Source organism: Salvelinus alpinus, chromosome 12 (assembly GCF_045679555.1).
Source record: "Salvelinus alpinus chromosome 12, SLU_Salpinus.1, whole genome shotgun sequence".
Classification (NCBI taxonomy): domain Eukaryota; kingdom Metazoa; phylum Chordata; class Actinopteri; order Salmoniformes; family Salmonidae; genus Salvelinus; species Salvelinus alpinus.
The window spans coordinates 58,252,645-58,276,817 of NC_092097.1; the positions used below are offsets into that span (position 1 = coordinate 58,252,645).

Below are 24,173 nucleotides of genomic sequence, written 5' to 3' on the forward strand. Positions count from 1 at the left end.
TCATTTCCCAGACCACAGTTACGTTGTAATAGCAGGGTGTGTTTTACCAGACTAGTTACATTGTTATTCTTTGGATTGTCTCCTACCATATCTATTGTGTTATATTCTCCTACATTATTTTAACATTTCTACAAACTTCAAAGTGTTTTCTTTCCAACGGTACCAATTATATGCATATCCTGGCTTCAGGGCCTGAGCTACAGGCAGTTTACTTTGGGCATGTCATTCAGACAGGAAGTGGAGAAAAAAGGGGCCTAGCCCTAAGAAGTTATTAAACAGCTTGGAAAATTACAGAAAATTATGTCATGGCTTTAGAAGCTTCTGATTGATTCATGTCAATTAGCCTATTGGAGGTGTACCTGTGGATGTATTTCAAGACCTACCTTCAAACTCAGTGCCTCTTAGCTTAACATCATAGGTAAAATCAAAATAAATCAGCCAAGACCACAGAAAAACAATTGTAGACCTCCACAAGTATGTTACATCCTTGGGAGCAATTTCCAATCGCCTGAAGGCACCACATTCATCTGTACAAGCAATAGTACGCAAGTATAAACACCATGGGACCACGCAGCCATCATACCGCTCAGGAAGGAGACGCGTTCTGTCTCCTAGAGATGTATGTACTTTGGTGTGAAAAATGCAAATCAATCCCAGAACAACAGCAAAGGACCTTGTGAAGATGCTGGAGGAAACGGGTACAAAAGTATCTATATCCACAGTAAAGCAAGTCCTATATCGACATAACCTGAAAGGTCGCTCAGCAAGGAAGAAGCCACTGCTCCAAAACCGCCATAAAAAAGCCAGACTACGGTTTGCAACTGCAAATAGGGACAAAGATCGTACTTTTTGGAGAAATGTCCTCTGGTCTGATAAAACAAAAATTAGAACTGAGTGAGCCATGTTTCCATGAAACAGAGAATGTTACAATCTCTGATGTCTCTCCGGAAGGCAACCCTTGCTCGAATTCTGTCTACCTTGTTGTCAAGAGACTGGACATTGGCGAGTAATACACTCGGAAGTGGTGAAATAATACATAAAAAAACAAAACACTGCATAGTTTCCTAAGAACGCGAAGCGAGACGACCATCTCTGTCGGTGCCATCCTGAAGCAATCAGGATGGTGTTATGTGGACTGTGTCAATGTTCATTCTATAGGAAGTGCACCCCTATTGATAAAACTAACACATATGTATGGTTGTATTGGACATGCTTTTTCCGTTCCTCTCTGGATGATTCCAAAAGTGAATATCTCTCTTAGTTGGGCAGGATTTCAACTCTAATAACATTAGATATTAATGAAGCCAACAATAAATATAATGATTGTGTTGATCCAGATGAACATTTCCTGAGATTTACCAGAGATGTGTCTATCACTTGTGATTACTATGATAAGCAATTTAACAAAGTGTATAGCAATTTATCTAAGTCCAAGACAAGTGGATTTTCTACCTTTTCATTTGAATGTTCAATCTTCCTAAAAATCATGACCACCTTGTTCATTATCTGTCTTCTCTCAGTCATGAATGTTCCATGGTTGCCCTTTCAGAAACTTCCTTGTTCAGGGGCAGAATGACCGATTTTTACTTTGTCAGCTTGGGGATTTGATCAAGCAACCTTTTTGCTACCGGACCAACGCTCTAACCACTAGGCTACCTGCTTCCCCAAATGTGCTGGTAGAAATGAGGTAAAATGGATTTAAGTTTCCCTGCATTAATGCTCATCCCAGCCACTCTGGATGAGCACTTCTCTTGTTTGTTTATGGCCCTATACAGCTCGTTGAGTGCCGTCTTAGTGCCAGCATCGGTTTGTGGTGGGAAATAAACAGCTACGAAAAATATAGATAAAAACTATTGGTATATAGTGCACCAGCTGTTATTTACAAATAGACACAACACCACCCCTTGTCTTACCGGAGGCAGCTGTTCCATCTTGCCGATGGATGTTATCCATGTTGTCGTTCAGCCACAACTCGGTGAAACATAAAAGATAGTACAGTTTTTAATGTCCCGTTGGTAGGACATCCTTGATCGGAGCTCATCCATTTTGTTATCCAATGATTGGCTAATAGGACTGATGGTAGAGGGATTTACTCACTCGCCTACAAATTCTCAGAAGGCAGCCTGACCTCCGTCCCCTTTTGTTCTTTAAATCGCTGTTCTGATGTCGAGTTATTTTCGGTCATAACTGACGGTTGCTGCAACATTATGTACAAAATAAGTTAAAATAACGCTATTTTTTTCTTCTAAATAGCACAGTTGGTTTGGAGAACGTAAAACGGCAGCCATCCCCTCCGGCGCCATTACAAAGAATCCATCTATATAACACAAGACACTGTGATAATCTTCACCCTCCCCACTGCCACACCTCACATATAGAATTTACTGTCAGATACAAAGGTACCATAATCTGGAATTCTTATCTTCACGTTGTCAAAACCCCATCATCCCTCAATAACTTCAAGCGAAGACTTGGGGTCAGTCTGATGAACCAAACTACCCAATAATCCCCTCCATGTAGAGTAACACTCACACACGCACATGCACGCACACACATAATCAAACATGTTTTATCCTGTTTACTGAGTATATTAGTATATTATTAACAGATTTTTTTTTTGTACTTATATTTGTGGTGTGGTTTTCATATCAGCCCTTTTGGTCTTCCAACCTCACCTGCACACTGTTTTTACCTGTTTTTATCTGTACTGTTTTGTCTCACATCTTTTCTTTGATGCGAATAAATAATACCTAAAAACCTTTTTCATTTTTGTACTTGTGTTGTATATTGTGTTTTTGTGGTGTGGAATTTATATCAGCCCTTGGGTTTCCAACCACACCTGCACATCATTTTTTTGAAATAATTGTTTTACCTGTATTGTTGTCTATTACTTGTCTTTGGTGCAAATAAATAAATAAAACTACTCTTCTTGGTGTCCACACAAAACATGAAACATAATACAGAACATTAATAGACAAGAACAGCTCAAGGACAGAATTACAAATGTAAAAAAGGCACACATAGCCTACATATCAATACATACACACAAACTAAGTCAAATAGGGGAGAGGTCTTGTTCCGTGAGGTGTTTTATCTGTTTTTTGAAACCAGATTTGATGTTCATTTGAGCAAAATGGCTCTATTTAATACTATACACTTTCTTGAATTTCTTCTGGATTTGGGGACTGGGAAAAGACCCATGGTGGCATGTCTGGTGGGGTACGTGTGTGTGTCAGAGCTGTTTGTAAGTTGACTATGCAAACAATTTGAATTTAACACATTTATGTTTCTTATAAAAACAAGAAGTGACGCAGTCTGTCCTCTACTTTTAGCCAAGAGAGACTGGCATGCATAGTATTTATCTCAGCCCTCTGATAAGAGTAAAGAGCAAGACGTGCCGCTCTGTTCTGGGCCAGCTGCAGCTTAACTAGGTCCTTCTTTGCAGCACCTGACCATACGACTGGACAATAATCAAGATAAGATAAAACTAGAGCCTGCAGGACTTGCTTTGTTGAGTGTGAAAAAAGCAGAACATCTCTTTATCACGGACAGACCTTTCCCCATCTTCACAACCATTGACGTTGGTGACAGGTCATGCATCATTCGATCAAAAATTATTAGCCAGCTAGCTTGCCAAGCCAAAAAGAGTTGACGTGCCAGTTTATCTGCTAGTCTGTGGGTCAAAACCACCACATATATGCAATAAAACACAATTACATTTTTAAATAACAAAATATGTACTCACAGTATTTCCAAGAGCTCTTTGCTTAGACTACTACTATGGTCTGGTACTGTTAGATTTCATCTTAACACTTTCCCATGTTATAAATGATCTATCTGCTTAGACTACTACTAGGGCCTGGTACTGTTAGACCCCATGTTATAAATTATCTGTTTGTTTTGAGAAGTAGTATTTCCCCTGGTATCTGTTAATAGTGAAGGATAGCCTTGGTTATATAAAGTTGAGTGTAACATCACATGGGTTCAGAGCAGTGGGTTTCATCAGTCGCTGATTGGGGGTCAACCAAGTTAGAGTTCAGTTCACTATCTCACAGGATATGTTCAGTTCGGAGATTGAACACAGTTCTGTAGACTTCACTAGGAGGGTCCCTACTATGAACACAGTTCTGTAGACTTCACTAGGATGGTCCCTACTATGAACACAGTTCTGTAGACTTCACTAGGAGGGTCCCTACTATGAACACAGTTCTGTAGACTTCACTAGGAGGGTCCCTACTATGAACACAGTTCTGTAGACTTCACTAGGAGGGTCCCTACTATGAACACAGGTCTGTAGACTTCACTAGGAGGGTCCCTACTATGAACACAGTTCTGTAGACTAGTAGGAATAAGAGGGTCTCAAATGGTATTGATGGCAAGCTTGCAGAAGGTTTGTTACAGAACAACAAAGAGCTCACATATCTTTTTAATCTCAGTCTGAAATGGTCTCACATTGACAAGCCTGAGGGAAACAGAAGGGAGGACTTGTATCAGCGGTATAGTTCAATATGTTTTTAATCTCAGTCTGAAATGGTCTCACATTGACAAGCCTGAGGGAAACAGAAGGGAGGGCTCAATATGTTTTGTATCAGTTAGTCTTTTACCACATTGTCACACACACAGATCCTGACTCTCTCTCCCTCCCCCTCCCCCTCTAACAGACATGGTGGATACCCAGCTCCTTGCATGGCCAATGGGCATCAGTCTGACCCCTGTACACCTGGAGGAGCTTGATGACAGTTCTCACTCTCTGGATATGAAATCATTCACCACCCTGGACTACACTAGCCTGGACTACGAACACGGACCCACCATCTCCAGCTACAGACCCACCCAGGTCCACCACTACCAAGCAAGCCACAGTCCCAGACCCACCCAGGCCCACCAATACCAAGCCAGCAACAGCCCCAGACCCACCCAGGCCCACCACTACCAAGCCAGCCACAGCCCCAGATCCACCCAGGCCCACCACTACCAAGCCAGCCACAGCCCCAGACCCACCCAGGCCCACCACTACCAAGCCAGCCACAGCCCCAGACCCACCCAGGCCCACCACTACCAACCCAGCTACAGCCCCAGTCACCTCAGCCCTAGACCTGGCCAGGGTTACCAGCCCTGCCCCAGCCCTGGCTCCAGCCCTGCCCTGGGCCACCACCTTTCATACATGGACCACATGTACAACCACAGCAAGGTTCAGGAGGAACACGGTGAGACCTGTTCTGAAGGTTGTATAAACCTCTGTTTATGTCTCTCCTATCCCTCAGGTTGTATAAAGTTCTGTGTCTGTTCTGTCCCTCAGGTTGTATAAAGCTGGAGCCAGAGTCTCCTCCCCAGCACTCAGACAGCAGTCCTCTCTACTCCAAGCTACAGGACGACACCACCGCTTCCCTACTCAACATAGAGTGTCGAGTCTGCGGAGACAAAGCTTCTGGCTTCCACTACGGAGTCCATGCCTGTGAAGGCTGCAAGGTACGACTACTGTGTATTTGTGTCTCCTTATTTCTCCTTTGTTTACCCGTGTGCTGTAACCTCACACCCTAAAAGAGGCTTAAACTCACGCTGACAGACAGGGTCAAAAGTTGCCTACTCTCAACCAAGTTAAACATTTCTTGCACTTCATGTGGGTCTGTCTGTCACTTTAACCACAAGCCCATACATAGTTTCCTTCCCCGAGCAGCACAGCCTGCAATGGCAGAACATCTTAGACTGACACGTCTCTGAATAAAAATAAATCATACGAAGGGCGACCAGAAGTGTGAGGCATATTTCCACCGTTCATTCTCTGAAACAGATCCTATCTTCCGATAAATATGTGCTTACTTTCAAGAAAACATAAAAGTGTGTATAGTCATTAATGTATCAGTATACTTTGCCAGTCAGTGTGGTTAGCAGTATGTGTATCTACCGGAAGGCACAGTGTTAGCATCTACTTCAAGGCAGAGTGTTAGCAGTGAGTCAGTATTCATTGTTCTATTATCTTGTGGTACGTTAGTATGAGGATCAGGATAGAAGCCAAGAGCTGCTGGGGTCAGCCAACCAGGGTCAGATGTTTAAAACATTCTTTATTGAGGTGGAGCCTCAGAAAGAGGAAGCTGGGGAGAGACTGTTGGGTCCTTGAAAGTCACTATATAAATACTATGTATTATAATAATTTTTATTTGTATTGTTAATAGTATTATTGTTGTTATTGTGTTATTATTGTTTGGGGTGGCAGGTAGCCTAGTGGTTAGAGCGTTGGTCCAGTAACCGAAAGGTTGCTGGATCGAATCCCCGAGCTGACATGGTAAAAATCTGTCGTTCTTCCCCTGAACAAGGCAGTTAACCGACTGTTCCCCGGTAGGCCAAACCCAGACAACACTGGGCCAATTGTGCGCCGCCCTATGGGACTCCCAATCACGTCGTGATACAGGCTGGATTCGAACCAGGGTGTAGTGTAGTGTAGTGTAGTGATGCCTCTAGCACTGAGATGCAGTACCTTAGATCGCTGCGCCATTCGGAAAGGCAAGTAATAATAATACATAGTAAATAAATCAGTACTCACAAGAATAAATGTCTTCAATTATAGAATGAATCAATCATCTAAATTAGCTGCAGTAGTGACATCTGTAAAGTTTTCCTGCTGCCCTGGAAGCCCTAATAAATACAAATACAGGATAGTTTACATAGCACACTGAAATAGTAGCCATACACACAGTAATAGCAGTGTAGTACAACACATGGAATACTTGTGCAGTAGAGGCAACAGTGGTGTGGTTGTAGAGATGTGCGAAGAGTCATCTTGAGACAAGACCATGGAGAGAATAGATACTATATTGTCCATTGGTTAGAACGGAAATGTGTCTTATGCTTCTCCAAACACCCTGCAGTGCAACATCCCTGGCTAGAGAGCAAGTGGGGGGTTAAGGGCATTGCTCAAGGGTACAATGGCACAGTTTCGTCCTGGGCTTGAATAATTGTAGTCATGGCACCACACTCATTCATTGGTCCTGTAGTAGTCCTAGCCCTAGAGCAGTGTTTCCTGATCCTGGTCCTGTAGTAGTCCTAGCCCTAGAGCAGTGTTTCCTGATCCTGGTCCTGTAGTAGTCCTAGCCCTAGAGCAGTGTTTCCTGATCCTGGTCCTGTGGTAGTCCTAGCCCTAGAGCAGTGTTTCCTGATCCTGGTCCTGTAGTAGTCCTAGCCCTAGAGCAGTGTTTCCTGATCCTGGTCCTGTAGTAGTCCTAGCCCTAGAGCAGTGTTTCCTGATCCTGGTCCTGTAGTAGCCCTAGCCCTAGAGCAGTGTTTCCTGATCCTGGTCCTGTAGTAGCCCTAGAGCAGTGTTTCCTGATCCTGGTCCTGTAGTAGTCCTAGACCTAGAGCAGTGTTTCCTGATCCTGGTCCTGTAGTAATCCTAGCCCTAGAGCAGTGTTTCCTGATCCTGGTCCTGTATTAGTCCTAGCCCTAGAGCAGTGTTTCCTGATCCTGGTCCTGTAGTAGTCCTAGCCCTAGAGCAGTGTTTCCTGATCCTGGTCCTGTAGTAGCCCTAGCCCTAGAGCAGTGTTTCCTGATCCTGGTCCTGTAGTAGTCCTAGCTCTAGAGCAGTGTTTCCTGATCCTGGTCCTGTATTAGTCCTAGCCCTAGAGCAGTGTTTCCTGATCCTGGTCCTGTAGTAGCCCTAGCCCTAGAGCAGTGTTTCCTGATCCTGGTCCTGTAGTAGTCCTAGCCCTAGAGCAGTGTTTCCTGATCCTGGTCCTGTAGTAGTCCTAGACCTAGAGCAGTGTTTCCTGATCCTGGTCCTGTAGTAGCCCTAGAGCAGTGTTTCCTGATCCTGGTCCTGTAGTAGTCCTAGCCCTAGAGCAGTGTTTCCTGATCCTGGTCCTGTAGTAGTCCTAGCCCTAGAGCAGTGTTTCCTGATCCTGGTCCTGTAGTAGTCCTAGCCCTAGAGCAGTGTTTCCTGATCCTGGTCCTGTAGTAGCCCTAGCCCTAGAGCAGTGTTTCCTGATCCTGGTCCTGTAGTAGTCCTAGCCCTAGAGCAGTGTTTCCTGATCCTGGTCCTGTAGTAGTCCTAGCCCTAGAGCAGTGTTTCCTGATCCTGGTCCTGTAGTAGTCCTAGCCCTAGAGCAGTGTTTCCTGATCCTGGTCCTGTAGTAGCCCTAGCCCTAGAGCAGTGTTTCCTGATCCTGGTCCTGTAGTAGTCCTAGCCCTAGAGCAGTGTTTCCTGATCCTGGTCCTGTAGTAGTCCTAGACCTAGAGCAGTGTTTCCTGATCCTGGTCCTGTAGTAGCCCTAGAGCAGTGTTTCCTGATCCTGGTCCTGTAGTAGTAGCCCTAGAGCAGTGTTTCCTGATCCTGGTCCTGTAGTCCTAGCCCTAGAGCAGTGTTTCCTGATCCTGGTCCTGTAGTAGCCCTAGAGCAGTGTTTCCTGATCCTGGTCCTGTAGTAGCCCTAGCCCTAGAGCAGTGTTTCCTGATCCTGGTCCTGTAGTAGTCCTAGCCCTAGAGCAGTGTTTCCTGATCCTGGTCCTGTAGTAGTCCTAGCCCTAGAGCAGTGTTTCCTGATCCTGGTCCTGTAGTAGTCCTAGCCCTAGAGCAGTGTTTCCTGATCCTGGTCCTGTAGTAGTCCTAGCCCTAGAGCAGTGTTTCCTGATCCTGGTCCTGTAGTAGTCCTAGCCCTAGAGCAGTGTTTCCTGATCCTGGTCCTGTAGTAGTCCTAGCCCTAGAACAGTGTTTCCTGATCAATGGTCCTGTAGTAGTCCTAGCCCTAGAGCAGTGTTTCCTGATCAATGGTCCTGTGGTAGTCCTAGCCCTAGAGCAGTGTTTCCTGATCCTGGTCCTGTAGTAGTCCTAGCCCTAGAGCAGTGTTTCCTGATCCTGGTCCTGTAGTAGTCCTAGCCCTAGAGCAGTGTTTCCTCATCAATGGTCCTGTGTTAGTCCTAGCCCTAGAGCAGTGTTTCGTGATCCTGGTCCTGTAGTAGTCCTAGCCCTAGAGCAGTGTTTCCTGATCCTGGTCCTGTATTAGTCCTAGCCCTAGAGCAGTGTTTCCTGATCCTGGTCCTGTAGTAGTCCTAGCCCTAGAGCAGTGTTTCCTGATCCTGGTCCTGTAGTAGCCCTAGCCCTAGAGCAGTGTTTCCTGATCCTGGTCCTGTAGTAGTCCTAGCCCTAGAGCAGTGTTTCCTGATCCTGGTCCTGTAGTAGTCCTAGACCTAGAGCAGTGTTTCCTGATCCTGGTCCTGTAGTAGCCCTAGAGCAGTGTTTCCTGATCCTGGTCCTGTAGTAGTCCTAGCCCTAGAGCAGTGTTTCCTGATCCTGGTCCTGTAGTAGTCCTAGCCCTAGAGCAGTGTTTCCTGATCCTGGTCCTGTAGTAGCCCTAGAGCAGTGTTTCCTGATCCTGGTCCTGTAGTAGCCCTAGCCCTAGAGCAGTGTTTCCTGATCCTGGTCCTGTAGTAGTCCTAGCCCTAGAGCAGTGTTTCCTGATCCTGGTCCTGTAGTAGTCCTAGCCCTAGAGCAGTGTTTCCTGATCCTGGTCCTGTAGTAGTCCTAGACCTAGAGCAGTGTTTCCTGATCCTGGTCCTGTAGTAGTCCTAGCCCTAGAGCAGTGTTTCCTGATCCTGGTCCTGTAGTAGTCCTAGCCCTAGAGCAGTGTTTCCTGATCCTGGTCCTGTAGTAGTCCTAGCCCTAAAGCAGTGTTTCCTGATCCTGGTCCTGTATTAGTCCTAGCCCTAGAGCAGTGTTTCCTGATCCTGGTCCTGTAGTAGTCCTAGCCCTAGAGCAGTGTTTCCTGATCCTGGTCCTGTAGTAGTTCTAGCCCTAGAGCAGTGTTTCCTGATCCTGGTCCTGTAGTAGTCCTAGACCTAGAGCAGTGTTTCCTGATCCTGGTCCTGTAGTAGCCCAGCCCTAGAACAGTTTTTCCTGATCCTGGTACTGTAGTAGTCCTAGCCCTAGAGCAGTTTTTCCTGATCCTGGTCCTGTAGTAGTCCTAGACCTAGAGCAGTGTTTCCTGATCCTGGTCCTGTAGTAGTCCTAGACCTAGAGCCATGTTTCCTGATCCTGGTCCTGTAGTAGTCCTAGCCCTAGAGCAGTGTTTCCTGATCCTGGTACTGTAGTAGTCCTAGCCCTAGAGCAGTGTTTCCTGATCCTGGTCCTGTAGTAGTCCTAGCCCTAGAGCAGTGTTTCCTGATCCTGGTCCTGTAGTAGTCCTAGTCCTAGAGCCATGTTTCCTGATCCTGGTCCTGTAGTAGTCCTAGCCCTAGAGCAGTGTTTCCCGATCCTGGTCCTGTAGTAGTCCTAGCCCTAGAGCAGTGTTTCCTGGTCCTGTAGTAATCCTAGCCCTAGAACAGTGTTTCCTGATCCTGGTCCTGTAGTAATCCTAGCTCTAGAGCAGTGTTTCCTGGTCCTGGTCCTGTAGTAGTCCTAGCCCTAGAGCAGTGTTTCCTGATCCTGGTCCTGTAGTAGTCCTAGCCCTAGAACAGTGTTTCCTGGTCCTGTAGTAGTCCTAGCTCTAGAGCAGTGTTTACGGATCCTGATCCTGTAGTAGCCCAGACCTAGAGCAGTGTTTCCTGATCCTGGTCCTGTAGTAGCCCTAGAGCAGTGTTTCCTGATCCTGGTCCTGTAGTAGTCCTAGCCCTAGAGCAGTGTTTCCTGATCCTGGTCCTGTAGTAGTCCTAGCCCTAAAGCAGTGTTTCCTGATCCTGGTCCTGTATTAGTCCTAGCCCTAGAGCAGAGTTTCCTCATCAATGGTCCTGTGTTAGTCCTAGCCCTAGAGCAGTGTTTCCTGATCCTGGTCCTGCAGTAGTCCTAGCCCTAGAGCAGTGTTTCCTGATCCTGGTCCTGTAGTAGTCCTAGACCTAGAGCAGTGTTTCCTGATCCTGGTCCTGTAGTAGCCCAGCCCTAGAACAGTTTTTCCTGATCCTGGTACTGTAGTAGTCCTAGCACTAGAGCAGTTTTTCCTGGTCCTGTAGTAGTCCTAGCCCTAGAACAGTTTTTCCTGATCCTGGTCCTGTAGTAGTCCTAGTCCTAGAGCCATGTTTCCTGATCCTGGTCCTGTAGTAGTCCTAGCCCTAGAGCAGTGTTTCCCGATCCTGGTCCTGTAGTAGTCCTAGTCCTAGAGCCATGTTTCCTGATCCTGGTCCTGTAGTAGTCCTAGCTCTAGAGCAGTGTTTCCTGATCCTGGTCCTGTAGTAATCCTAGCTCTAGAACAGTGTTTCCTGATCCTGGTCCTGTAGTAATCATAGCTCTAGAGCAGTGTTTCCCGATCCTGGTCCTGTAGTAGTCCTAGCTCTAGAGCAGTGTTTCCCGATCCTGGTCCTGTAGTAGTCCTAGCCCTAGAGCAGTGTTTCCTGATCCTGGTCCTGTAGTAGTCCTAGCCCTAGAACAGTGTTTCCTGATCCTGGTCCTGTAGTAATCCTAGCTCTAGAGCAGTGTTTCCTGATCCTGGTCCTGTAGTAATCCTAGCTCTAGAACAGTGTTTCCTGATCCTGGTCCTGTAGTAATCATAGCTCTAGAGCAGTGTTTCCCGATCCTGGTCCTGTAGTAGTCCTAGCCCTAGAGCAGTGTTTCCTGATCCTGGTCCTGTAGTAGTCCTAGCCCTAGAGCAGTGTTTCCTGATCCTGGTCCTGTAGTAGTCCTAGCCCTAGAACAGTGTTTCCTGATCCTGGTCCTGTAGTAGTCCTAGCTCTAGAGCAGTGTTTACGGATCCTGATCCTGTAGTAGCCCAGGCCTAGAGCAGTGTTTCCTGTTCCTGGGTCCTGTAGTAGCCCAGCCCTCGGGCAGTGTTTCCTGTTCCTGGGTCCTGTAGTAGCCCAGCCCTCGGGCAGTGTTTCCTGTTCCTGGGTCCTGTAGTAGCCCAGCCCTCGGGCAGTGTTTCCTTTTCCTGGTCCTGTAGTAGCCCAGCCCTCGGGCAGTGTTTCCTTTTCCTGGGTCCTGTAGTAGCCCAGCCCTCGGGCAGTGTTTCCTTTTCCTGGGTCCTGTAGTAGCCCAGCCCTCGGGCAGTGTTTCCTGTTCCTGGTCCTAGGCACCCAAATGGGTTTTCATTTTCATTTTTGCCTTAGCACTACACAGCTGATTACATTTTTAAAATGCTTGTTACATTGATAGTTTGATTCAGCTGAATAGTGTCAATTCATACAAGTACATGAGAGTATGGCTAGATGTTACACTGTCCTTCTCTCAGCACATTTCAAAGCTGCAGGCTACAGTTAAATCTAGACATGGTTTCCTCTATCGTAATCGCTCCTCTTTCACCCCAGCTGCCAAACTAACCCTGATTCAGATGACCATCCTACCATCCTGCTAGATTACAGAGATGTAATTTATAGATCGGCAGGTAAGGGTGCTCTCGAGCGGCTAGATGTTCTTTACCATTCGGCCATCAGATTTGCCACCAATGCTCCTTATAGGACACATCACTGCACTCTATACTCCTCTGTAAACTGGTCATCTCTGTATACCCATCACAAGACCCACTGGTTGATGCTTATTTATAAAGCCCTCCTAGGCCCCACTCCCCCCTGTCTGAGATACCTACTGCAGCCCTCATCCTCCACATACAACAACCGTTCTGCCAGTCACATTCTATTAAAGGTCCCCAAAGCACACACATCCCTGGGTCGCTGATTTTTTCAGTTCGCTGCAGCAAACACTCAAACTGGACAGTTTTATCCACAACTCTTCATTCAAAGACACAATCACGGACACTCTTACTTATAGTTATGGCTCCTTCGCGTGATGTATTGTCTCTACCTTCTTGCCCTTTGTACTGTTGTCTGTGCCCAATCATTTTTGTACCATGTTTTGTGCTAGCTAGGTCCATTACATGGTTAACTGGGCAAGCCACCCCATCACCTTTCACAGGTCGCAGTGTGAATTACACATTTGGGGCACAGACAAAGGGGAGAGGGGAAGGGGAGCTAGCTACAACTTGTTGATGGCGCTCACTACAATCAAAACTCACTCCACACAACAAGAAGTGGTCAGTGGCCAAGATTCAACAGTTCTATTTATAAGAAAGAGCTGATATGAGGGTTGGAGAGATATGTCTTTACTGGTCTTACTGTCACTTGTCTTGAAGGGGTTAAATTGCCCGAACGGCACCAGAACATCAAGATGAAATGTATTTAGAATTTTGTTACAGTAATAATATGGTGCATAAAAACTAAAAGCAGATTTACCTAGCTCGGTTGAGACCCTAGGAACCTCAAGTTAACCAATCCTGTGAACGGGCTAGGAACCTCAAGAGTTAACCAATCCTGTGAACGGGTTAGGAACCTCAAGAGTTAACCAATCCTGTGAACGGGTTAGGAACCTCAAGAGTTAACCAATCCTGTGAACGGGTTAGGCAACTCCGGTGTCTATACTTCAAAAGCAAAGTTAGATAAGATGGAAGTTTATGAAGTAGGGCCTTGTAAACAAAAAGAGAGTCATGTAGAAATCTATGGGTCTTTAGCGAAGTCCAGACAACTTTTTGAAACAGGATGCAGTGATGAGTATCAAACCTGTCACCTGTAACAAAACGAAGGGCACTATGGTAGATGGCATCTAAAAGTTTAAGAGTAGTAGCAGCTGCACCTTGATTAATAATATCACCATAATCAACAACAGATAAAAAGGTTGACTGTCATGAACCGGCTCGAAGTTCATAACAAAAAAGGGTGACAACGTGGAGATAAGGAATAACAAAATATATTTATTAACTGAAGTAAACTAAATACAATTAACAATGGTGTGTGTAGTCAGTAGTGTAAGTGAGTGTTTGCGTGCATAAATGTGATAATGAGGGGTGTTGAAAGGTGCCAAAGCAAACAAACAAACAAATGAACGAACGAACGAAACGGCCACAAAAATGCAACAACCACACTATCAGTGTGTCTGCTTGGAGAGAGTCTCTTCAATGAATGGGGAAGAGGTGTATTTATCCTGGGACACACCCAGCCCAGGTGTGTCCCGGCTCCACCCACCAGCATCCTAATAAGGAAAACAAGAGCAAAGAGAGAATTCGGCAGACAGTGGGAGGGTCGTCACAACTGAATAACCTGCTTCCTACTGCTTAGAGCAAGGCATAGAACCACCAAGAGAAAAAAAACTAAGAATTGTCAAGTTGTGCCCATTCACAATTAATCTTTTATCTTATGTTTGTCCCTTCTCTAATAAAACCTGTGTGTCTCTATGTCCAGGGGTTCTTCCGTCGGACCATCCGGTTGAAGCTGGTTTATGACCACTGTGACCTGCACTGTCGCATCCACAAGAAGAGCCGCAACAAGTGTCAGTACTGTCGCTTTCAGAAGTGCCTGGTGGTGGGCATGTCTCACAATGGTAAGAACCAACATTACAATCAATCAGTCAAATGTATTTATAAAGGGGCCTTCCGAGTGGCGCAGCGGTCTAAGGCACTGCATCGTAGTGCTTGAGGCGTCACTACAGACCCTGATCCCAGGCTGTGTCACAGCCAGCCATGACCGGGAAACCCATGAGGCAGCATACAATTGGCCCAGCGTCGTCTGGGTTAGGGGAGGGTTTGGCCGGGATTTCCTTGTCCCATCGCACTCTAGACTCCTTGTGGCGGGCTGGGCGCCTGCAAGCTGACTTCGGATGCCAATTGTACGGTGTTTCCTCTGACACGTTGGTGTGGATGGCTTCCAGGTTAAGCGAGCAGTGTGTCAAGAAGCAGTGCGGCTTGGCAGGGTCGTGTTTCGGAGAACTCATGGCTCTCGTACGGCAGTTGGAGCGATGGGACAAGACTAACTACCAATTGGATATCATGAAATTGGGGAAAAAGGGGTAAAAGTACAAAAACATATATATTTATAAAGCCCTTTTTACATCAGCAGAGTGCTTATACAGAAACCAAGCCTAAAACCCCAAACAGCAAGCAATGTAGATGTCGAAGCACGGTGGCTAGGAAAAACTCCATAGAAAGACAGGAACCTAGGAAGAAACCTAGAGAGAAACCAGGCTCTGGGGGGTGGCCAGTCCTATTCTGGCTGTGCCGGGTGGAGATCATATTTTACAAAAATCCGTGCCATTTAGTATGATATGTTAGGTTACATTACATTGACTAAACGTAACATCGTAAATGTACATCCGAGACATTAATTCGTATGTTACATTTTATTTTTATAAAAATAAATATTTCACCTTTATTTAACCAGGTAGGCTAGTTGAGAACAAGTTCTCATTTAACAACTGTGACCTGGCCAAGATAAAGCAAAGCAGTTTGACACAAACAACAACACAGAGTTACACATGGAATAAACAAACATACAGTCAATAATACAGTAGAAAAGGTCTATATACAGTGTGTGCAAATGAGGTAAGATAAGGGAGGTAAGGCAATAAATAGGCCACGGTGGCGAAGTAATTACAATATGGACAATAGGTTACGTAGACCCCTTTCCTTAAGTAACATGACCAAATCGCCTTCGAGTAACCTCAAGGGTGCAATGTTATTAATATGTCATAATTAATCAACATTGTTTAAAAAAAACCTGCCGAAAGTCAGCTGTTGTCAAACGCTTTTCTTTTTCAATCTTCTGTGATGTATGTAAAGTGTAATATTGGGACGCAAACTCAAAATTGAATGCATTTCAACTCTATATCTGACATGCTACAGGTGTTTTCTTTTTGACATAAACAAAAGCATACAGATATGGTTCAAAGTAGATGTGATTAACAGTACCAAGAAACACTGATGATTTAGTAAAAAGTTCAAACGAAAGGAGGGGTGGATGGGTAGGCGTATAACAGAAACGTGCGTGTTCAAATCTCATCACGGACAACTTTAGCATTTTGGCTAATTAGGAACTTCGCAACTACTTTGCATGTTAGCTAACCCTGCCCCTAACTCCGAACCCTAACCTTAAAATAGAACGGGAGGAGATGGCTGCCGTTTTACGCGCTCCTAACAGACTGGGCTATTTTGTTTTTTGTTTTCACATTGTTTGTAACTTATTTTGTACATAATGTTGCTGCTACCGTCTCTTATGAATAACTTTTTTGATATCAGAACAGTGATTACTCACCTCCAACTGATTGAAGATCTGTTCTTTAATGAGTCGGACGCAAAGGATATACTGCTTCCGAGACCAGGCCCAAATCCCAGTTATTCGCATGAAGAAAAGACGGAAATACAGGGGGTGGAGATCGGGGTGCCTTGTGAGAATTCATTGGCGAGTGGGTTACCCATCTCTACCATCCATTCTATAGGGCAACGTGCAATCACTGTAAAATAAACTGGATGATCTCGAACAGTACACTGTAATATCTTATGTTTCACTGAGTCGTGGCTGAACGACAACACGGATAATATAGAGCTGGCTGGGTTTTACGTGCATCGACAGGACAGAACAGCTACGAGTTTGTCAATAACAGCTGGTGCGCGATGTCTAATATTAAAGAAGTCTTGAGGTATTTGCTCGCCTGAGGTAGAGTGATAAGCTGTAGACCACACTATCTACCAAGAGAGTTTTCTATATTTTTCATAGCTGTCTATTTACCACCACAAACCGATGCTGGCGCTAAGACAGCACGCAACACGCTGTATAAGGCCATAAGCAAATAAGCAAATACATATCCAGAAGCAGTGCTCCTAGTGGCCGGGACTTTAATGCAGGTAAACTTAAGTCTGTTTTGCCTAATTTCTTCCAGCATGTCACATGTGCAACCAGAGGGGGGGGGGAGAAAATAAAAAACTCTAGACCACCTTTACTCCACACACAGAGACGCGTACAAAGCTCTCCCCCGCCCTCCATTTGGCAATTTTCACCATAATTCTATCCTCCTGATTCCTGCTTAACAAGAAAAAAGTAAAGCAGGAAGTACCAGTGACTCGCTCAATATGGAAGTGATCAGATGAAGCGGATGTTATGCTACAAGACTGTTTAGCACAGACTGGAATATGTTCCAGGATTCATCCAATGGCATTGCGGAATATACCACCTCTGTCACCGGCTTTATCAATAAGTACATCGACAACGTCATCCCCACAGTGACCGTGAGTACATATCCCAACCAGAAGCCATGGATTACAGGCAACTGAAATCTTATTCTTCTACATGCAATTCACATTTCCACAAACGTCAAAGTATTTCCTTTCAAATGGTATCAAGAATATGCATATCCTTGCTTCAGGTCCTGAGCTACAGGGTTAGATTTGGGTATATCATTTTGGGTGAAAATTGAAAAAAAATTGGCGGATCCTTAAGCTGTTTTAAACATGTCAACATTCACAAGACTGTGGGGTCAAACAGATTACCAGGACATGTACTCAGAGCATGCACGGACCAACTGGCAAGTTACCACCATAGTCCCTGTGCCCAAGAAAGCGACGGTAACCTCCCTAAATGACTACCGCCCCGTAGCACTCATGTCGGTAGCCATGAGGTGCTTTGAAAGGCCGGTCATGACATCAACACCAAATCCTAGACCCACACCAGTTCTCATACCGCCCCAACAGATCTACTGATCACACTACACACTGCCCTTTCCCATCTGGACAAAAGGAACACCTATGTGAGAATGCTGTTTGTAGAAAGGCCCATGAAGTTGGTGGAATCGCCCTATAATTGATGGCCACTTGCACAGCTGGCCCAGGTGGAAATGTCTGTCAGATCTCAACTCATTAAAAGGAGGAAATGGCCACCACCTGACCTAGCTGCTTTCTATTCCCCAACTCCGTCTAATCCCGACATTCTGTGCGTCCACAAATCAACGTAACTCCACTGAATCTGTTATCTTTCATCTGAACTATCTGTTGCGATCGGGACATCAGTTATTGTTGATTTAACCAGGTAGGCCAGTTGAGAACAAGTTCTCATTTACAACTGCGACCTGGCCAAGATAAAGCAAAGAAATGCGACAAAAACAACACAGAATTACACATGGGATAAACAAATGTACAGTCACTAACACAATAGAAAAATCTGTATACAGTGTGTGCAAATGTAGTAAGGAGGTAAGGCAATAAATAGGCCATAGTGGCTAAGTAATTACAATTTAGCAATTAACACTGGAGTGATAGATGTGCAGATTAGGATGTGCAAGTAGAAATACTGGTGTGCAAAAGAGCAGAAAAACTAAAACAGATATGGGGATGAGGTAGGTAGTTGATTGGATGGGCTATTTACAGATGGGCTGTGTACAGCTGCAGCGATCGGGAAGCTGCTCTGACAGCTGATGCTTAAAGTTAGTGAGGGAGATATAAATCTCCAACTTCAGTGATTTTTGCAATTCGTTCCAGTCATTGGCAGCAGAGAACTGGAACGAAAGGCGGCCAAAGGTGTTGGCTTTGGGGATGACCAGTGAAATATACCTGCTGGAGCGCGTGCTATGGGTGGGTGTTGGTATGGAGACCAGTGAGCTGAGATAAGGCGGAGCTTTACCTAGCAGACTTAGATGACCTGGAGCCAGTGGGTTTGGGGACGAATATGTAGCGAGGACCAGTCAACGAGAGCGTACAGGTCACAGTGGTGGGTAGTATATGGGGCTTTGGTGACAAAATGGATGTCACTGTGATAGACTGCATCCAATTTGCCGAGTAGAGTGTTGGAGGCTATTTTGTAGCTATTACCGCAGAACGCGGCTTAGAGCGCACACTTCAAATCTATTGTGTTATGTCAATGGACAATGATCACGGCCCTACAGATCATCACAGGCCAATTATGCCATTAATATCTGGTTAAATTGTAACGAAATGACATGTACATATTTAGACAAACCTGAAAGTATGAAATATGAAACGTAATTATGATATCACACTGATTGAGATTATAGATTGAATAATTGATTGATTTATTTGCATTATCATGATTATGTTTATGATCCTAAGTGACTCAATCATGCTTCATATTGAATTCCTATTGAACTGAATTGCTGAATTACCTCATGTTAATAATAAGTGATTGTTATGATTTGACTTTTGTTATTCTGTTTCCTTTGTTATGCAGCACAGACAAACTACCCAGTAAATATACCACTTTGTGGTTAAAGGAATTCATTCTTCAGTGTCCTCCAATCTTCTGTCATCTGACCTGTGACCACCTGTTCACCTTCACTATTGTATGGCAACTGCTCTTCATCCGACCGTAAGGCGCTTCAGAGGGTAGCTTCCTGCCATCCTGGACCTAAATACTAGGCGTGTCAGAGGAAGGCCCAAAAAATGGTCTAAAACTCCAGTCACCCAAGTCAGACAGTTCTCTCTGCTACCGCACGGCAAACGGTACTAGAGCGCCAAGTCTAGGTCCAAAAGGCTGCTTAACAGCTTCTACCCCCAAGCCAATTAATCAAATGACCATCCGGACTTTTTACATTGACCCCCCTCCCCTCCCCCCTTTGTTTTTACACTGCTGCTACTCGTTGTTTATTATCTAAGCATAGTCACTTTACCCTTATCTACATGTACAAATTACCTCGACTAACCTGTACCCCCGCACATTGACTCGGTACCCCCTGTATATAGACTCGTTATTTTATTGTTACTTCTTATTAAAAAAAAATTACTTTCGTTTATTTAGTAGATATTTTCTTAACTCTATTTCTTGAACTGCGTTGTTGGTTAAGAGCTTGTAAGTAAGCATTTCACGGTAAGGTCTACTACACCTGTTGTATTCGGCGCATGTGACCAATAACATTTTATTTGAAAGGAACTTTGGGATTTTTATCAGAGGCCCTTTAGCTACTTCTCCAGAGTCAGATGAACACATGGATAACATGTTTGTCTCTGTGCAGTTTGAAGGAAGTTGCTAACTAGCACTAGTGCAATTGCTAACTAGTGTTAGCACAATGACAGCAAGTCTATGGATATCTGCTAGCATGTTAGCAGATACCCATAGACTTCCAGTCATTGTGCTAACACATTGGCTCGCAAAACTACCTCTAACTTCCTTCGTACTGGACACAGAGACATAAAAATGGCATCCACGAGTTGTCGAATGTAATATATCACACTAAAGCAGTCGGTGGTAATATATCACACTAAAGCAGTTGGTGGTAATATATCACACTAAAGCAGTCGGTGGTAATATATCACACTAAAGCAGTCGGTGGTAATATATCACACTAACGCAGTGGGTGGTAATATATCACACTAAAGCAGTGGGTGGTAATATATCACACTAAAGCAGTGGGTGGTAATATATCACACTAAAGCAGTCGGTGGTAATATATCACACTAAAGCAGTCGGTGGTAATATATCACACTAACGCAGTGGGTGGTAATATATCACACTAAAGCAGTGGGTGGTAATATATCACACTAAAGCAGTCGGTGGTAATATATCACACTAAAGCAGTTGGTGGTAATATATCACACTAAAGCAGTCGGTGGTAATATATCACACTAAAGCAGTCGGTGGTAATATATCACACTAAAGCAGTCGGTGGTAATATATCACACTAACGCAGTGGGTGGTAATATATCACACTAAAGCAGTGGGTGGTAATATATCACACTAAAGCAGTCAGTGGTAATATATCACACTAAAGCAGTTGGTGGTAATATATCACACTAAAGCAGTCGGTGGTAATATATCACACTAAAGCAGTCGGTGGTAATATATCACACTAAAGCAGTCGGTGGTAATATATCACACTAACGCAGTGGGTGGTAATATATCACACTAAAGCAGTCGGTGGTAATATATCACACTAACGCAGTGGGTGGTAATATATCACACTAAAGCTGTCGGGGGTAATATATCACACTAAAGCAGTTGAACAGAATATATCTTAAGGAGTCAAACAGAATATACCTTACAAAACGAGTCAAAGCAAACTGGTACGATCAAGACGTAGGATACTATATGAATTGTATGCTATTGTACGACTGCTATTACATTGGTAGGCCAATGAAATGTAACCTAACGTGAAGTAACATATCATATTAAATGGAGTGGCAGGGATTTGAGTCAAATACGTTTTGCTCTGAGGCACGGTTTCTGCCAGAGAAAGTAATGTGGTTCTAGTCCAGGTGTAGTCCCTGTAGCGGCAGGGTCATCTGAGTTGCTCCTTATATACACTCCCTCTCAAATCCCATCATAAACTGTAGTGGCTAGTGAAATCTGCCAGGGGAGTTTTTTGTGTTTTCATCAATGATTCACAGAGGTTTACACACGTAGGCACCTAGCTGTAGATTCTGCTGTGTCATGGTGCTTGGCTGGGTGCCCAGGCGTAGGAGGAGCAACGTATACATTTACAAAAGGTGTGATGGCTGATAGACCAGATCATTTATTACTTTGCAAGTCACCATTATACAAAAACAGGTTTAGACATTAGCCCTAACCCTCACCGTATATAACAGGTTTAGACATAGCCCTAACTATATATAACAGGTCGACTGAATACTGTTGTGTTCTAAATGAAACAGCTCTGTCCTGCCGCCTGACTGACGCAGAGGGGAACATAATCCTGTATTAGACATATACTGTAAACCTGTATTAGAGATGTTGGTAAATCCACAGATTGGAGGTAAATCAGACAGAAAACCATTCACAAAGCTCCAGGTCAATTACTTCCAGTTCAACCTATCCATTCTATCAATCAGAGGGGGAAAAAAACATTGTTTTCTAGGAATTCTGTCTCTCTCTATAAAAGTCTGGTTATACAACCTCGGTCTATCTAAACTTGATGATATTTGTCATTTAATGACACTTGAAACTGTGATCAATAACTGATATTGACTGTAATGGCACCCTGTAGAAAGGTGCATAAAGGTCAAACGTGATAGGAAGTCATATAATAATCATTTGTAGTCACTCTGGTGACCATCTAATCTCTGAGTCAGTATTTATTTGTTACTGGTTATTATGATCAGTTTTAAAACACATTTACAGAAAACTAGAAACATGTGAAAGAGATATCAAATGTCTTTCATTTTATTTCTGAGTTTATTTCTTACCGTTTCTCACATTATTTCTGTAGAAAGATGTATAAAAAGGTAAAACATTTGATAGGAAGTAATATAATAATCAGTAAGTATAGTCACTCTGTTGATGTCAACCATCTAATCTCTTTGGATCAATATTTATTACTGATTATTATGATCCGTTTTAATAATCACATTTACAGAACTAGAAACAAAATATTAAATTGCCTGTTTTTCACTTTATTTGTTAATGTTTCTCACAACTCTGTCCATGTCAGATGTGATGAGATACACATTTACATACCACACACAAGTGGAGACATGGACGACGGCACAGAACGGTTTGGGGAGATACTCCATAGTTTGAAGATGGAGGGTTGCGCTGTATATGGAATTTGGTATTTTATTAGGATCCTCATTAGCGGTTGCGAAAGCAGCAGCTACTCTTCATGGGGTCTACACAAAACATGAAATACAGAACACAGAACACAGAACACAAAACATGAAATACAGAACACAGAACACAAAACATGAAATACAGAATACAGAACACAGAACACATAACACAGAACACAGAACATGAAATACAGAACATCAATAAACAAGAACAGCTCAAGGACAGAACTACAACAACTTTTTAAAAGGCACACGTAGCCTACATACAGTGGGGAGAACAAGTATTTGATACACTGCCGATTTTGCAGGTTTTCCTACTTACAAAGCATGTAGAGGTCTGTAATTTTTATCATAGGTACACTTCAACTGTGAGAGACGGAATTTAAAACAAAAATCCAGAAAATCACATTGTATGATTTTTAAGTAATTAATTCGCATTTTATTGCATGACATAAGTATTTGATCACCTACCAACCAGTAAGAATTCCGGCTCTCACAGACCTGTTAGTTTTTCTTTAAGAAGCCCTCCTGTTCTCCACTCATTACCTGTATTAACTGCACCTGTTTGAACTCGTTACCTGTATAAAATACACCTGTCCACCCACTCAATCAAACAGACTCCAACCTCTCCACAATGGCCAAGACCAGAGAGCTGTGTAAGGACATCAGGGATAAAATTGTAGACCTGCACAAGGCTGGGATGGGCTACAGGACAATAGGTAAGCAGCTTGGTGAGAAGGCAACAACTGTTGGCGCAATTATTAGAAAATGGAAGAAGTTCAAGATGACGGTCAATCACCCTCGGTCTGGGGCTCCATGCAAGATCTCACCTCGTGGGGCATCAATGATCATGAGGAAGGTGAGGGATCAGCCCAGAACTACACGGCAGGACCTGGTTAATGACCTGAAGAGAGCTGGGACCACAGTCTCAAAGAAAACCATTAGTAACACACTACGCCGTCATGGATTAAAATCCTGCAGCGCACGCAAGGTCCCCCTGCTCAAGCCAGCGCATGTCCAGGCCCGTCTGAAGTTTGCCAATGACCATCTGGATGATCCAGAGGAGGAATTGGAGAAGGTCATGTGGTCTGATGAGACAAAAATAGAGCTTTTTGGTCTAAACTCCACTCGCCGTGTTTGGAGGAAGAAGAAGGATTAGTACAACCCCAAGAACACCATCCTAACCGTGAAGCTTGGAGGTGGAAACATCATTCTTTGGGGATGCTTTTCTGCAAAGGGGACAGGATGACTGCACCGTATTGAGGGGAGGATGGATGGGGCCATGCATCGCGAGATCTTGGCCAACAACCTCCTTCCCTCAGTAAGAGCATTGAAGATAGGTCGTGGCTGGGTCTTCCAGCATGACAACGACCCGAAACACACAGCCAGGGCAACTAAGGAGTGGCTCCGTAAGAAGCATCTCAAGGTCCTGGAGTGGCCTAGCCAGTCTCCAGACCTGAACCCAATAGAAAATCTTTGGAGGGAGCTGAAAGTCCGTATTGCCCAGCGACAGCCCCGAAACCTGAAGGATCTGGAGAAGGTCTGTATGGAGGAGTGGGCCAAAATCCCTGCTGCAGTGTGTGCAAACCTGGTCAAGAACTACAGGAAACGTATGATCTCTGTAATTGCAAACAAAGGTTTCTGTACCAAATATTAAGTTCTGCTTTTCTGATGTATCAAATACTTATGTCATGCAATAAAATGCGAATTAATTACTTAAAAATCAGACAATGTGATTTTCTGGATTTTTATTTTAAATTCCGTCTCTCACAGTTGAAGTGTACCTATGATAAAAATTACAGACCTCTACATGCTTTGTAAGTAGGAAAACCTGCAAAATCGGCAGTGTATCAAATACTTGTTCTCCCCACTGTATATATATAAATACATAGACACTATCTAGGTCAAATAGTGGAAAAACGTTGGGCTGTTAGGTGTTGCTTCATCAGTTTTT

At 44.2% G+C, this 24,173-nt stretch overlaps 1 protein-coding gene across 2 annotated transcripts in view; it reads left to right on the forward strand.

Annotated features, from left to right (window-relative positions):
• pparg (peroxisome proliferator-activated receptor gamma) overlaps positions 1-24,173 on the forward strand; it is an 88,257-nt gene that overhangs the window by 30,311 nt on the left and 33,773 nt on the right. For both annotated transcript variants that reach the window (XR_011667300.1, XM_071336938.1), the window contains exons 2-4: positions 4,662-5,207; positions 5,300-5,469; positions 14,142-14,280. Coding sequence is in view for 1 of the 2 variants with exons in the window: in XM_071336938.1 (XP_071193039.1) it covers positions 4,664-5,207; positions 5,300-5,469; positions 14,142-14,280 (853 nt within the window). In the remaining variant the exon portion in view is untranslated. The remainder of the gene's footprint in view (positions 1-4,661; positions 5,208-5,299; positions 5,470-14,141; positions 14,281-24,173) is intronic.